Consider the following 15,807-nt stretch of genomic DNA (forward strand, 5'->3'; position numbering starts at 1 on the left):
AGAGAACACTTTTATTAATACATAATACAATTTCAATATGACACACATTTCTCTCTTTTTCATCATCACATGAATGAAAGCTCTTACCTTTATTTATAGAGTTTAGTGATCATTCAATTGTTGACATATGTTAACATCCTTACCATTAATTTTACAAATATTTAATAATTAAAATGTTCATGTATAATATCTAGTCTTCTAAAGAATATCATATTTCTTTATTTTATATATATTCTAAAATCTTCCAAAGAAAATATCTCTTAAATGATAAATTTGGTTTTTATCTAGAAGTTGCATTGGCTTTCAATTTATTATAATTGGCTTGATGGATTGGAGCTTAATTGGCTTGATGCATTGGAGCTTAATGATATTCCACTGAATTGTGGAGGTTTTAATGTTTCTAACTCCGACATCTTTAGTAGATATGTTGGTAGTGAAACTGAAACAACTACGGTGAGCACCCATTTTCACCCAGAAGCTCCATTGACAAGTGATGCAATGAATATGACTACCAGTGATGTAACTCGTTATGGGAGTGAGCCAAAACCGAAGCAAATAATAATGCACAAGTAGCACAAAATGAGTCCATGAAAGAAGTAGATTACAGCTGGATTGATCAACTAGAGCTTATGGTTGATAATGAAATTGCATTGAATCATAGCCAGGATGGTGGATGCCTTTTTTCCCAGGATGAGTTATTGAATTAGACGACCTTTTTGTTAACTTGTAATTTAGACGCTCAACATTCTTTTATACACAATTGTTTATACAAATCTTTATACACTTAATGAAATATATTCTTTACACAGAACTTTAGGTTTCAATTCAATATATGCGCAATAATCATTTTTACAATTTAAAATTCAACTAAAAATTATTAACATACTATTTGCACCATAGTTTGGCTATAAAATTCAATTTGGTACCTGAGTTGTTCTATCCCAATTTGGTGCTTGAGTTTCACTTTGGTACCTAATTTTTTTACAATTTGCTACTTGAATGTTGTTTTGTCTCAATTAAGTACCTATCTTTTTTTACTAGAGCACATAGTAAAATATCATCGAGTCACATGATGCCATTTGGTCTAGGTATAAACATGAACATTTTATCCAACTCAAGTCCTAAATAGTATATTAAGCCTAAAAAATTGTCCTTTTTACTGATACATTTTTAATTTTTTAACTTCTGGCGGTAATCTGAGGTACCGAAAAAGGAAAATTCAAGCGCCCAAATTTCCAACTGTTTTTTTTTTCCCTATTCAGTTCACCATTTTGTTTTCTAGGGTTTTTGAAGCAATCCTCTCCATAGATGGATAGATATCGTGAAGGACCATTTAACAATCACCAACCGTTAAATTCAACTCCTTTTGTTTCCCGATAATCACAATCCTAATATATCCCGCTGGCCACTGTAGAAGCCCAAATTGCCCGGGCCCGATTACATCAAAATCCAACCAAACCTCTAAACCCACTAAAACCCTTAACCCATGACCCATTTATATCTACCCAAACCCATTACAAAACCCAAATATTAAACCCAATTCAAAAGCCCATTAAGCCCCCCCAAAAAAAACCTAACCCCCCAAAAAAAATCAAGAAACCCTAGCCACCTAGCCACTTTCCCACTTGCCCCATTTTTCCTCCCATTTTTGATATCCATTGTCTGCCACCATCACCTACAAAATAAAAAAAGATAATAGAAAATCATGTAAAAGATGGATATAAAAAGCCATTCAAAAATCATGTAAGGGGGGAATTTTGATCAATACAAAGAATTTATCTTCATTTTTATATCAATATTAGCAGATTAAAACTTAGAAAGAAAGTGGATAGCATCGAATACAAACAAAAAATCTCAGAAATCGAAAGCTAAAAAAATACCTAAAGGTGATTTTATCTTCTTTATTATTTTACTCTTATTTTTATTTTTATTTTATTTTTTTCCCCTTTTTCGAATCTATTAATCTATATATATACATCATAATAAAAAAATATAATAAAAATATATATACAAAACAAATATATAAAAAAAAATTTACCTTTTCCAGCCACCGCAAGCGGTGGCCGACGCCGGCGACGGACAGCGGCCGACGGTCAGCCGGTGACCGGCCCCTGGCCGGATTCCCCTTTCCCCCTCCCTTTTCTCTCCCTTCTCTCTCCCTTCTCTCTTCCCTCTCTCTTCTTTTTTTTTTCTTTCCCTCTCACCAAATGATTTTTTTGGTTATTTTAGGCCTTATATAGCCCACCAAAACGATGTCGTTTTGGGGGCTACACTTAAGCCCCAAAACGACGTCGTTTTGACTTGAACCGGTTCGACCCGACCCGACCCGACCCGCCCAGGATCTATGTGTTTTTTTTAAGGAAGGGCTAATTGCGCTTTTAGCCCTTCGCTTTTTATTGTTTTACAATTAAGTCATTATTCGTTTTTTAATTTGGCCCCGAAATTTGTCGCGATTTTCAATTTAGTCCCCGCTGATGTGCTGAGTTTTGATGGGAAGGAATATTTGTTGTTTTGGCCCCCCACTATTTCCGCACATGTTCAATATAGTCCTTTTCTTTTATTTTTATTTCAATTTTGCCCCAAATATTTGTTTTTAGTTCAATTTAATTCTTTTTAGTTACTTTACAATTTAAATTAATTATTTTAGTATTATTATCATATTTCATTTACTTATGTAGTGTGTTAATAATTTTTTATCATTTCTAATACGTATATATATATTATATGCATTTTATATATATTATGTATATATTTTAATGCCATTAGTTATATATTTCTCATACTATTCCATGTATGTATTTTATATCATCTTATGTATATATTCTTAAATATTATGATATATACATATATATATATATATTTATATTTTTTAAAAATACCATATTGTGTATATATTATTGTTACAAATTATTACTATTGCTAGTATTATTATAACTATTATTATATTAGTGTATATTTTACGTACATATGTACATATATATATATTTTTTGTACATATCATTATTTTATATTATTGTTGTAAATTTTTATGTATATATTTTTTATGTACGTTTCCTAATATTTTCTTTTATTGTAGATATTATTATTATTATTACATACTTTTATTACATGCATATATATATATATATATTTTTTTTGTACATATTATTATTTTATATTATTATTACCAAATATATCATTTTTCCTATTTTATTATTAGTATATGATTTGTTTTTATTTTTTATTTTGTAAATATCATTATTATTGTTATTCTAATATTCTAGTATTCCATGTTAATATTTTTCATTAATGATATCATTTTTTTTGGATCCTTTATCTATTTTTAATTTCTCACCTTAGGAATATTTTTTCTCATGTTTTAATTAATTTCAAAAATAAGGTAATGTACCGATTAAATATTAAGCCATCGATTTCATCGCTATGTTGGGTGAAATTTGTCGGCTTGTGTTAAAAAACGGGATACCCTTTCTAATAAAAAAAAATCGAAAACTAAAAATTCTCATTTTTCAATTGGATCATGAGTAAATGTTAAATTGAATTCGTACTTTTGAAAATCAAGACAACACGAATTTAACAAGATACCAATTTTGGGCGTCGCAAGGGTGCTAATACCTTCCTCATGGCAGAATCCGACTCCGAACCCAACTTTACTCGGCTTTTGACGTAGACCTAAGTTCGGCCTTCATTTTTGTGCAAGAATAAGTTTTCTTTTCTAAAAAGGATGATTTATTAGGTGTCCGGTCACACCTAGAAAAAAGATCGGTGACGACTCCCTTTTTTAATAAAATCAAAAGTCAGTTTTTAAATTTTCAAATAATCGCCTTAATTAGTGACCAAAAGCAGAAATTTTTAAGTCGCTACAGCCACCACCAGCACCACTTCCGGCAACAGAGCAGCCAATAAACAATGCGTTTTGGTCCAACGGTTCCAAATCCAGTCGAAAGAGCGGGGTTTCACCATTCCATTCGAAGAGCTTCTCCAGGTAACTACATTTAGCCATATATACAAGTCCCTACACTCTTCTTTGTTAAGTCAGAGCATATTGAAGGAAGCAATCTTGCAAATTTCTTATGTAGAAACGGTTGATATGTATACCACCATGATCTCAAATTTTAGGCCAGCAGAAATTCAGTGTATCCAGGCTACTGTTTATAAATTTGAAGATGAAATTATCATCTTTTGTTTTCTTGTCTCTGTTATATTCAGCTCCAATTGAGTATAACCAATGGAAGGTGTTGAGGGACCGACTCTTTTGGGGATGTATTCGAAGTGTCACCCACTGGGAAGCTAGCTGGACGGTCTCCCAACAATGGTAAGTATTGTCCCTGTGCTGGGGTTTTGTCTCCATCCCCATCAAGAGCAATTAAAGTATCAATTGTGCTAGGCTTTCAGCAGAGGAGATAGACAAAATGCCGATACAGTGGCAATACCTACCATTGTTGGGGGTTTGGCCGGCTGCTCAGCAGACAGCACTTTGAAAACTTCTACCGAAGGAGTCGCCCCCTCAACAGAATTACTAGCATAATTGTGTGTCAGTTGTTAAGCAAAGCAAGTTTCCTGCTTTTACATATCGTTGTTGCATCTTGCACCTTGTAAATTTTCCTTCAAAATGATTTGAGCGATGCATATATTAAACTCTATTGCAGTGGAAAATAAACTGGAGGAATTCACGGTATTTGAGCTCAGAAACTGTTACCAGGTAGCAAAAGCTGCAAAATCAGTGCCAACAGGTTCAGACATGTCTCACCCAACTGAAAGTTTTAAGTCCAACAACCTTTGTTTACATTGATCTTGGACGGACTTTGTACTTTTTTTTAACATATATTTATTATTTCATTTTATGCATTGCAATTTTCTTTTCTTCAGTTCAGAGACGTTGTAAATGTAACTGATGTACTGAGATGGATGTTTTAATTGACTCAAAGAATCTCTTTCATGTGTTTTGGCATCTGATGAAACTTCATGTCATACTCTGTTTTTTATTGACATGTCTAGATGAAGTTATAATTTGCATAAATTCAGTATATTGTGATTCTCTAGGGACCGGACCATTCACAAATCAAGACAGAAACAAGTGCCGTTTGTTGATCAACTTATGGTTAACTTTATCAGATACCAAGATCTTAATTACTCTTTTTAATTGGATTTGCATGTTGCATATGTTATCGGTTGCCTATTTTCCTTCCCCTTTCATGCTAGTAAGAAGCATATATAGATTAGGCATATGTGCAATTGTGATGATAGTAGGAAATATATGTTTATCAGGCACATGCAGGAACTTTAGAACACTTACTCTCCTCAACCTTCTCTCCTAATTTGTTGTTTGATTAGCTATTATTGAGCTCCTTTGTAATGAAATTTGGCTTCAAGATGATGTCTGTATGCGTTGTTCATTGTTTTTCATTTATTAGACTCACTCAGGTGGAAGGATTCTGCTTTCATTTCTTCCCTGGTGATTTTTTTTTTTTGGGACATCTTCTAGTTGTTATTAGGCTACATAAGTTTTGTTAATAGTCACTATTTATTTTCAATCTCCTTGCTTTCATCCCTTGTTTCCTACTTTGAAGTGGTTAAATGTTGGTAGGATAACTTGCAGAGCCGGAACTGCTCATGTAATTACAATCCTGTTAGTGAAACATATCTTACTGTTTTTGTTACATACTTGAATTTGAATGTTACATCTCTTGCTTCATGTTCTTTTATTGCAGCTTTAAAATGTTCATTGTACTAAATGTATATGGGAATTTCCAGATATGCAAAGCAGTTTCTTGATGTTTTCAGTTTTACAGCCTAAACCCATCATAGGTGAATGTTTTTCAACATGAGCATCTTCTGGTAAACATGTGAAAATTCAACTGGCTGACAGGATAAGATTCCTTCATGATCCTTAGGTTCTTGTTACATAGGAATTACCTAAAGGGTTATTTGTTAGACTGCACATTGGGGCAACCTCGAGTCTTAGCTTAGCCATAAGACAGAGCCAAGATGAAGAATACTTTAAGAGCATTCAAAAATGTACGTTTCTTCAGAACCTGATATATTAACTTCTTTGTTGCTTTTGTTGGTACGGCTAGTTTTCATATCTAGGGATAAAAATTGGTCATTATTTGAGGGGGACGGTGGTAGGCCCTAGGAATCACGTAATGGCTTATCTCACACACAGTCTCCTGGTTATTCTTTATGCTACATGTAAGGTATTTGATCTTTCACTTTCACATTCATCACCAATTTTTTTTCTTTTTTAAATCAGTGATTAATCTTTGCAAACAGTATATTCTTAACAGTGACAAATTCACATGGCCAGCAAACATACAACCACAAAGGAACACTGTGGATAGCGATGTTTGATATCGAAATCGATAAGCTCCATGATATTCAGAATAAAAGAATCATGCCCCCATACTGTATGTATGTTCATCATATAAACGGCTTTCATAGTTTCATTTCCCTGTAACACACAATACACTGAATCTCCACCCTTTTACCATTCAATTCAATGAACCAAATCTATGATATAAATGCAACAACAGTGAAGTTATTTATGCTAACCAAAATTTTGCATTTGTAGGCCTAATCTGTTCCTCATTAATTATTCACTTAAGAACCCTAGCCCTCAAAATCTCGATTGCGGTACTTTCAATGGGAATCAATGCACATTCCTTCAACAACAAAAACAAGAGATACAGGAGAAAACGAAGGGTCAGAAGGATTAAAAAAGAAAGACCCAAATTTCCTTGGTGTATATATAATCTCAACCTATACCCAGAATTTCACCCCCAAAAAAAAAAAACCGTAATCATTTCAAAAAGTAAAAACCGAGTTACAATAATATCCATACCAGTGAACTAATCATTTCATCTACACCTCTTTCCACCCCTAGTCAGTGTGACAGAATTACATATAAAAGTAATTGAGTGTTCTAATGATCTACTCTTCTTTCAGCATATGAGAAGGTATAATGTCTTGAAGAAGGCCATGGTCTTTAAGCAAAGACTGCCCCGAGGTGCAAAGACGCCTCTCGTGAAGAAAACTCGAGTCAATGGAGGGACCATTATGACCAAAGTTCAAAGAAGACGAGCTATTGGCAAATGGATGTTGATGCTGCTGCTGCTGCTGGTAGTAGTAGTGAGACTGAGTATTCCTTTGCATTGGCACACTGAAAGCTGCTGCGGCTCCGGCGGAGATGCCGGAATTTATAGTAGAACCGACGAGATTCGGCCGAGGCATGAGTGGGCTGGGGTGAGTGTGTTGGCCTTCGTAAGTGGTGACCACAATGCTTGGGTCGGTAAAAGATCTCTCCACTCTCTTTTTCACATTACATGAGGTGCTGGTGCAACGATAATAACTCCTGGGGAAATTAAAAAAAACTTAACCCATCAGCCAAATTTGTTGTCTGAAATTGGTGAAAAAGAGAATAAGGGGACAAAAATGGGTTAAAGTGTGAAAAGAAACATTGAAGTAAGTACCTAGGAAAAGGGCTGTTTTTAACAGCTTTTTGGCCGTACTTTCTCCATCTGTACCCATCTTCCAGATGATCAACCTCGCTCTTTGTCATGAACGCGAATCTCGGCTCTCTCTGTCTCTTCTGGTTTGTCTTCTTCACTTTCAACCTACACACCCAAAACCCCATCATAAACATAAAAAACCCATCTTTGTCTTGTGAGAAAAGGGGGTTAAACTTAAAAAAGAACAGAAAGAAAGTATACTCACTGTTTCTTGTTTTTTTGTTGGTCATCTTCTTCTTCTTGGTCGTCTTCTACTTTAACAGGTTCATCATTGATGGCTTCACTCGAAGCTGATGAAACCGAGGAAGAGTTAGGTGTAGCAGGCAGATTAAAACCCTGCTCAGGTGACTCCATCTTGGTCGAAACTGGAACTTGTTGAGCCACATCAAATGAAGGACAGGTAAAGTCTTGAACACCCAACAACTCCATAAACCCTAATGAAAAATTATTATTATCATCTTCACTACATGAATCAAATACACTTTGTAATGGGAAACCATTGCCTGTGTAATCACAAAACGATGAGTTTGAGTTTCCCATTACATAGTCTTCCATTTTTAAAGCCTCTTTTCTCTCCATGAATGTATGCATATAGGTTCAACAAAAAAAGAACTAAGAGAAACTTTGTTTAGTCAGTTTTTGATCTGATTTTATAAGGGTAGGTGAAAGAGAAGAGTTTTAGGTTTAGAAGAAATGGAAGAGAGCATAGGGGAAAATGGCAAACAATATAAATAATGGATGGCATATTATTATCATTACCGGCAATTGTAAGTCAAAATTATTGTACGGAGATTCTACAGTGCCGGTTTTCATTCAATGCATGTCGACTATCTTTCATTTCATACGTAGAATTTGACTGGGTTAACCGGTCCACAAGTGTGAACGCAGTTCCTTCTCCACGTGAAGATTCTTATGGCTGTAATTTGTAAAAAAGCACCAAAGTCCCCTGGTTTTTGGCCTTTTGGTGGCCTTGGTTGTATAAAATATAAATATATATATATATATATATATATATCTTGGTTTAACTACAAAATTGGTTCCTAAATTATACTGCTTTTTTCACTTGGATACCTAAATGTTTTTTAGTCATAAGTGATAATTAAAATATCAATTTCGTCTAATTTTATCTAAAAGATGTATGATGTCCAATAAAGAAATGTCACACATGTCGCATCCTTATCGTGAGTCGAAATTAATAGTTTAGAACCACTTGAATTTTGCTAAAAAATACTTTCAATACCCAAGTGTGAAAATCCATATAATTTGGGGGTGAATCTAGCATTTAAACCTTATGGCTTTTGATGTGTTGAGATTTTGAGCATCTAAATTTAAATTTTATCGAATGTATATTTATATATATGTGGATATATTTTATTTTAATTTTAAGTCTCATTATATACAAATTCTATTTGAATATATTCAAATTATTCATGTATTCGTCTGTGGATTGTAATAATTCAGGAGTTTTGTATATGTTCAAAATCGTATGATGTGAAAGTAAGTACATTTAATAATTTCCATAAAATAAACTGACATTCTTTTGGGTACGTGTATGTATTTCTATGGGGTGTCAAAACCCTGAAAAACGAAAAATATTATTAAATGGACAACGTGTATTAGAGAAAGTGAAACTCGTTTAAGAGGATAAGATAACGTATTACATATAATATTAGTGTATTTAGTTTAATAATTAATTAATAAAGTGAAAGGGACCTAATTTGTCCTATAATCAAAATGGCTAGGTATATGTAGGGACTACGTTGTATTATTGAAATAACTACATTATAATAAAATAAAATTTATTTTTATTCTTACCTTTAACATCAAACGTCATTCTTCCAAAATAAATAAATAAATAATCAAAGGTCATTTCCTTCTTTATACAAAATAAATATATATATATATATATATTTTTTTTAATTTTAGTAAGAGGAGGAAATTGGATTTTATATTTAAATCACTTTAATGATAAATTTGTATTTTAATTTTTAAAAATTTAAAATTAATCTTAATTTCTTTAAATATTTTAAAATAATAATTTAATCTTTTAAAAGTTGTAAATTTTATGTTCATTTTAACTCTTTTAAAATTTAAAATTTAAATTTGGTATCCCAAAAGAAATTTTTAACTTCGTCCTAGTCTAGATCCAAAATTTGCTAATACACGTTGTTTGCTAAGCTCATATAAATCGAGTCTAATATTTTTTTTTTTAGATTTAATCATAAATTTATCTTTATACGATCAAAACTGAAAATTTAGTTTCAATACAAACAACCATGAACTTTTCAAATTTTCTAAAATACAAAAATGAAATCCTAACAATCTAAAATAAAAATACAAACTCCTCAATTTTATGGATAGATTTCATAACTTAAAAAAGAAATTGACTCATAACCCAATCCAACTCAATCTAAACACACCTCTAAAATATACCATGGATGATTATAAATAACCTAAACTAATAAGATTAAATGTGAAATGGCAGGGCATAAAAATTTTGCATAACTGCCCTCAATCTTCACTGATTAAAGTGGGTGATAATGGCACAAACTTTAGATTTTGCCGGCGAAAATCCCAAGAAGAAAAAGGGCAATAAAGATTAAAGAAGGGAGGAAGAAGATGATGAGAATTCTCTTTTGCTTTTGGCTTTAAGATTTTTAGGGATTGGTGTGGTAATATATAAAATATAATGCACGTGTGATGTAAAGCCATGAATTCGATCCCACCGCACGCTGACATAATTAGCGTGTAAGCTCAACTTACCTTTGCATGCCTCAATAATTCGATTCCTATCCTTTTTGGGTAAACCATTAATTTTACCTTCTTTCTTTTCACATACCATCTTTTGTTTTGGGAAATATGTGTTTAACCATGTTTGTTAAGTCAAATGATAAAAGAATTTGAGTGTAATTTCATGTTTAAAGAAAATGATTATGGGGAATGTTGCTTTTACTTTTATTTTTTAATTTGGTGAGGCTGGAATTTGATAGTTGGATCTAAGAAACTTGGATTATATTAGATTATGGCTCATGCGTGATGTGAGTGAAAAAAATTATATAAAAAATCAGACGAGGTTTTAGTTGAAATAATATTGTTGATGTTGCGATTAAACATGGCGGTGTAATTGGGTGGTTCACCTCATTGGATACAAGGCGAAGAGACACAATGGGAGTATTTAAGCTAAGATCGTGTTTTAGGTCAAGTTAGGAGTTGAAGAAAAAGAGGGAAAGAGAGAAGATAGAGAGAGCGTAGATGGATCCCCTTTTTAGTCAAAGCTAAGGGCTTATATACCTTTAGCTACAATCTCGATACACCACGTGTTATGCCTCTATTAGTGAGTTTGGGGGAGGTGGCCAAGTGGTCTGCTACCATAGGTCTAGGTAGAGTGACGATTGAACATGTTTTCAATCACTTCAAATGGGATGTGGTAGTTGAGACCAACAGTGACAGTTAATAAGTGGAGTCTAGATGTACTCATATGAATGCTAAGCATAGGTATGTCCGGAGGGTTTTGTCTAAGGAGTAAACGGGACCCTCATGAGGTGTAGATTTGAGGGGTTATCTCCTAATGGTGGATGTATAACATACATAATTAAGGTTTTACACACGGCAAAGCCAAAATTGTCAATAAGGGGGCCAAGATAAATATATGTTCAAATGGGTCACGCTCAGCCTCTTTTAAGTATTTTTAAGTTCGAGATAATCTTAATTACTAAAATTTAAAAAATAAAATAAATTAAATGCTCAATTTGTATAAGATATTATAATTATTTAACTTTATTTTTACCTAATTAATATTTAGATACCATTTATACCTAGATATTGCAATTAATAAACTTTACTTTTACCAAATTAATATTTAGGTACTACTTTGTATTAATTTACCAAATTAAAACTAAAAATATTACTACATTTATCATAAAAATTATAAAAGAAATCCAATTAAAAAACTTTGAGGGCAACACAAATTTGCTTTTTTTAACACTAATTATAATATCAAAATAAAAATTTTAAACTTTAACAAAATTTTCAAATTTTTTTTGGGGGTGGGGCGTTTCCAACCCCCTAAATTTATCTTTGGGTTTACAGATCATGGTACATTAAGCTCAAATCATATTATATGCAGGTATTTTATAGATTTTGTATAAAAAGAAAAATAAACCTTTAAATTAACATTTATTATTCTGCAAAATAATGACTTTTTAACCATTTTTTAACTATATTGATGTCTAATTAACTCGTAATTCCAATCCATGCAAAGATTTCATGTATAAAAGTGTGGGTATATATGTACAAATAGAAGTATTCATAAGTTGAGCTAAGACTTGATTTTTAAAGAAAATTAGTAAGCTCGAACTATTTTATCCAAAAAATCTATATTACACTTAGAAAATAATAATATATATTAATAGTTTTATAAACAAAAAAATTAAAATTATTTATTTAAATTTGGACCAAATTGAATTAATCTATAAATAAAATCAGGCCAACTTGACTAAGTGGACCACTTAGGCAAATCAACATCTCTCTATACAACACACATCATATTAAGAAGCATAATTAGATTCTTTCTTCATTGGACCCCATGCACTTGATTAGATGAGATAAAGTGTAAATGATTAGAGGTGGATAAAATTTGATTTGATTATTTTTTTTAAATTTTGAATTTTGAATTAATCGAATTTAGTTATTCAATTTTTTTGAGTCAACTCGAATGATTCAAATAACAGATTAGTCTAAATACCGCTTTAGTCCCTGTCAGTTTTGAAAATAAGCAAATTAGTCTCTCTCTCAACAAAAATTAAAAAATTATAAAATTCCAAAATTTATAATTTTTAAAAATTATAAAAATTATAAAAATTATAAAAATTCTAACATTGACCTAAATAAATTAATTAACGATTTAAGTTTATCATATTAAAGTATTTTTTCTTCTTATTTTGCTTTGAAAAACTTTCAAATAGATATGGTTTCAAATTTATATGCTTTAACATAGAATTAGATATATTGTAATAATATTTTAATTTGACATGTTTAATTTTTAATTTAACTTTCGAACAATTTCATTTGATTTGACTTAATTAGAATTTCATTTCATTCAACTCGATTCAAAAATTTTCAAATCGAGTTAGGATAATAAAACAGGACTCATCAACTCTAATTTTTTACTCGATTTGACCGAATATTCACCTACAATTCACATAAAATAGTAATATAAAATTACTTATATTTTATCTTTATATTTTTTTATATAAAATTACATCTTGAGAAGCAGCTGATTTTAGAATATATATATATAATATAAAAGAAGGTAACTTTCAGTTGGAATAGTTATTTTAGTTCCAAAATGTTTTTTAGTTATATTTAAACTGACTCTCAGTTTTATTTAAGTTTTAAATATGTTTTCTTACTATTTTTAATTATTATTTAAGTTTTAAATATTAATTTTCCTTTAAATTTTAAGGAATTTTAAAAAATATTTTAAAATTTCTTACAATGTTAATAAACCAAACCAATTTGTGCATCACACGAGTAAAAAATTAGTTACATTATATATATATACTGATATTAAAATAGACAAAAAATGGTGAAATAAAATTATATATATTTTAAATATAATTTAATTGTGAATAAAAGTAAATAGGGATGAAGAATTGGTTAAGATGGAACACAAAATTAATGTGAACTGAAATTTTAAACATCAACCTTTTACCATAAAATTTTCTTAAATAATTAGTTTATTATTGCATGAAATTCATCCTCAAATGCCCAAAATAGTACTCTAATCCACTTGTATCTTTCAGTTAAGATATGGTATAATTTAGGTTAGTATAATATAAACAATGTATTAATCAACTTAATTTTAAATAATAAAAATCATTATCACAAACATAAACAAATACTAAATAATTAAGTAGGTATGTATGTTAATCAAGTTTCCCATATTTTTTTTATTTTGTTTATTAAAGGAAGAGACAATAATTTAGTAGAAACAAGATTTGTCTTGCAAAATCCAAACCAAAGATTATATAACCCCATAAATCAATGTTGACTTCCTCACTTTTTCTTTTCCTTTTTTTTAATAAATTATTTTTAAATTTATATTCGAAACCAACTAAATCTCAAGTGAAAATTAAAGTTAAACCTTAAGAATATTACAATTAAGAGTGCTCAAATAGTAGTAAATTTGAGCTCAAACTTGATTGGTTGAGATTGGCTCGAGGCATAATGAAGCTATTTGACCTTGAGTTTTATTATGTTCATTTATCAATATTCATACTCAAATATCAACTCGAGTTTGATTAATTTTATTTGTATTTAAGCTTAAATTTTTTCATACTTCTAACTCTTCCTACATGATAAGAGTAAAAATCAGTGATGTTTGAATTAGATCGAACTAGCTGATTAGACTAGTTGGATCGGGGACCAGCCAAGGCACATGTTAAAAAAAGATACCGGACAGGTTGAACTGTGAATCGATCAAACCAACGATTGAACTATTAAAATTAAATTTCTTTTAATTTTTAATTAAATCAATCAAACTAATAAATCGATAATTTAATCAATTTAATTACAGATATAATTTTTAAAATATTAAGTAAAATATAATTTTTTTAAATACAAATATGAATTAAACTTGCAAACCATTCAAATGGAATACTATAAAACTCGAACTTAGCTCCACTTGAGTCGCTCAAATTCAAGCTCACGTTTAGCCACACTGTTCCCGTTTGTGGCGTGCAACCATTGGAATCTTTTGCCACGTTTATCAGTCTCACACGTGTTATTTCGCTACGGGCTTTGTCTTTTTGGGACCCGCCTTTCCTTTAATTTTTTTCTTTTTGTTCTTTTTCGGGGCACCGCCAGTGTTCCACGTGGTTGATCCAACGGCTGAGATTTCCCTGTAGATGATGACGAAGCACGTGCCTTAGATTGTGCCGTGAGTTTGGCGTTTTAGCCAAAAATATCTTCAATCACGTTATAAGATTTGAGATCATTTTAATTGGACCGTTTATTTATTTAGTTAAATTTAATATCACAAATTAAATGTAAAATAGATTAAAATATTATTATATTTTAATAAAAGGCCATATCTCTTAAAATTTTATAGGATAATATCACATTTACTACATATATTTTCATAAAACGTTTCAATATGATATTTGTATTTTAAAAATGTCCATTATGATACATAAACTATCAATATGTATTTTATTATGGTACCTAATATTAATACCGTTAACCAATGAATTACTAAATAGCCAATGAAAATTTGACAAAATGGATAATACAACATTATGTGAAAAACTAAATAAATTAAAAATTAAATTAAAAATAAATAACTAAACATACTGTTAATAAAAAATACTAAATTTACATAAACAAAACGTTATCTTCTCCATTTAAGTAAATGACCATCTTCTCTAAAAAATTCTATTTGAAATAATTTTAATTGATTTTCAAATAATATTTTTATTATCCTAGAAAGTACAGATACTTCCATGCAAGTTTAGCATTTACTTCCTTTTTATTAACCATATGTTCATTTATTTATTTATATTTTAGTTTTTAACGTAATACTATATTATCCATATGGATTTGATGATTTGAAAAAGAAAAAAATTCATGTCAATTTTTATTGGTTGGTTTAGCAATTCACTGACTATGTTAGCACCAGGTACTATAATAATATATATATTGATAGTTTAGATACTACATCAGACATTTCCAAAATACAAGTATCACATTGAACATTTCATGAAAGTACAAGTGTCAATCGACACATATTGATACTTGAGTTTAACACAGATCAATAGCTCATGTACCACACTAGACAAAAGTTATATATTTTAGTACATAAAGATAACAGTGTTAATTGTTAATATCATTACATTTGAACTTTTTCAAGATTTTGTTAATAGAATAACTTTTGTGTTAACTGTAAAATTGTTTAATTTGTGAAATATATTAAAATAGATGTAATTTAATTTGGGTTTTAGGGTAGATTTGATAAAATTAATTGCTAATATTATTAGTTAATCATGAATTTTCATCAAATCAACTCTAAAACCTAATTAAATATTAAAAGTTAACACCGCTATTTTTAAATATCAAAAGTATAACTTTTGTTAATTGCATGTATCACATTAAAAAAATGTCAAACTCAAATATGCAATTTTTTTATTATAAAAACCATTAAGTTTATAAAATAATTAATTACAAAATATTCTATTTTACTTGTAATATTTCTCACTCATATGTCAAATTTTTTTCCATAAAATTCCATAGCGAAAAGACTTGT

General features: G+C 30.2%; 1 protein-coding gene and 1 long non-coding RNA gene across 2 annotated transcripts; both read right to left on the bottom strand.

Annotated features, from left to right (window-relative positions):
- Positions 1-1,556: 1,556 nt before the first annotated feature.
- On the bottom strand, positions 1,557-2,199 carry LOC128285284 (uncharacterized). Its single transcript, XR_008275755.1, has 2 exons — positions 2,039-2,199; positions 1,557-1,675 (listed from the first exon to the last, which is right to left on the bottom strand). It is a non-coding gene; the product is annotated as an uncharacterized LOC128285284 (long non-coding RNA).
- Positions 2,200-6,634: 4,435 nt separating this feature from the next.
- Positions 6,635-8,235, bottom strand: LOC108478387 (WRKY transcription factor 23-like). Its single transcript, XM_017780846.2, has 3 exons — positions 7,711-8,235; positions 7,467-7,610; positions 6,635-7,348 (listed from the first exon to the last, which is right to left on the bottom strand). The coding sequence occupies exons 1-3, from the start codon at positions 8,094-8,096 to the stop codon at positions 6,928-6,930; spliced, it is 951 nt and encodes a 316-aa protein (XP_017636335.1). The 5' UTR covers positions 8,097-8,235; the 3' UTR covers positions 6,635-6,927.
- Positions 8,236-15,807: the final 7,572 nt, after the last annotated feature.

This window comes from Gossypium arboreum, chromosome 12, assembly GCF_025698485.1.
Source record: "Gossypium arboreum isolate Shixiya-1 chromosome 12, ASM2569848v2, whole genome shotgun sequence".
Lineage (NCBI taxonomy): Eukaryota > Viridiplantae > Streptophyta > Magnoliopsida > Malvales > Malvaceae > Gossypium > Gossypium arboreum.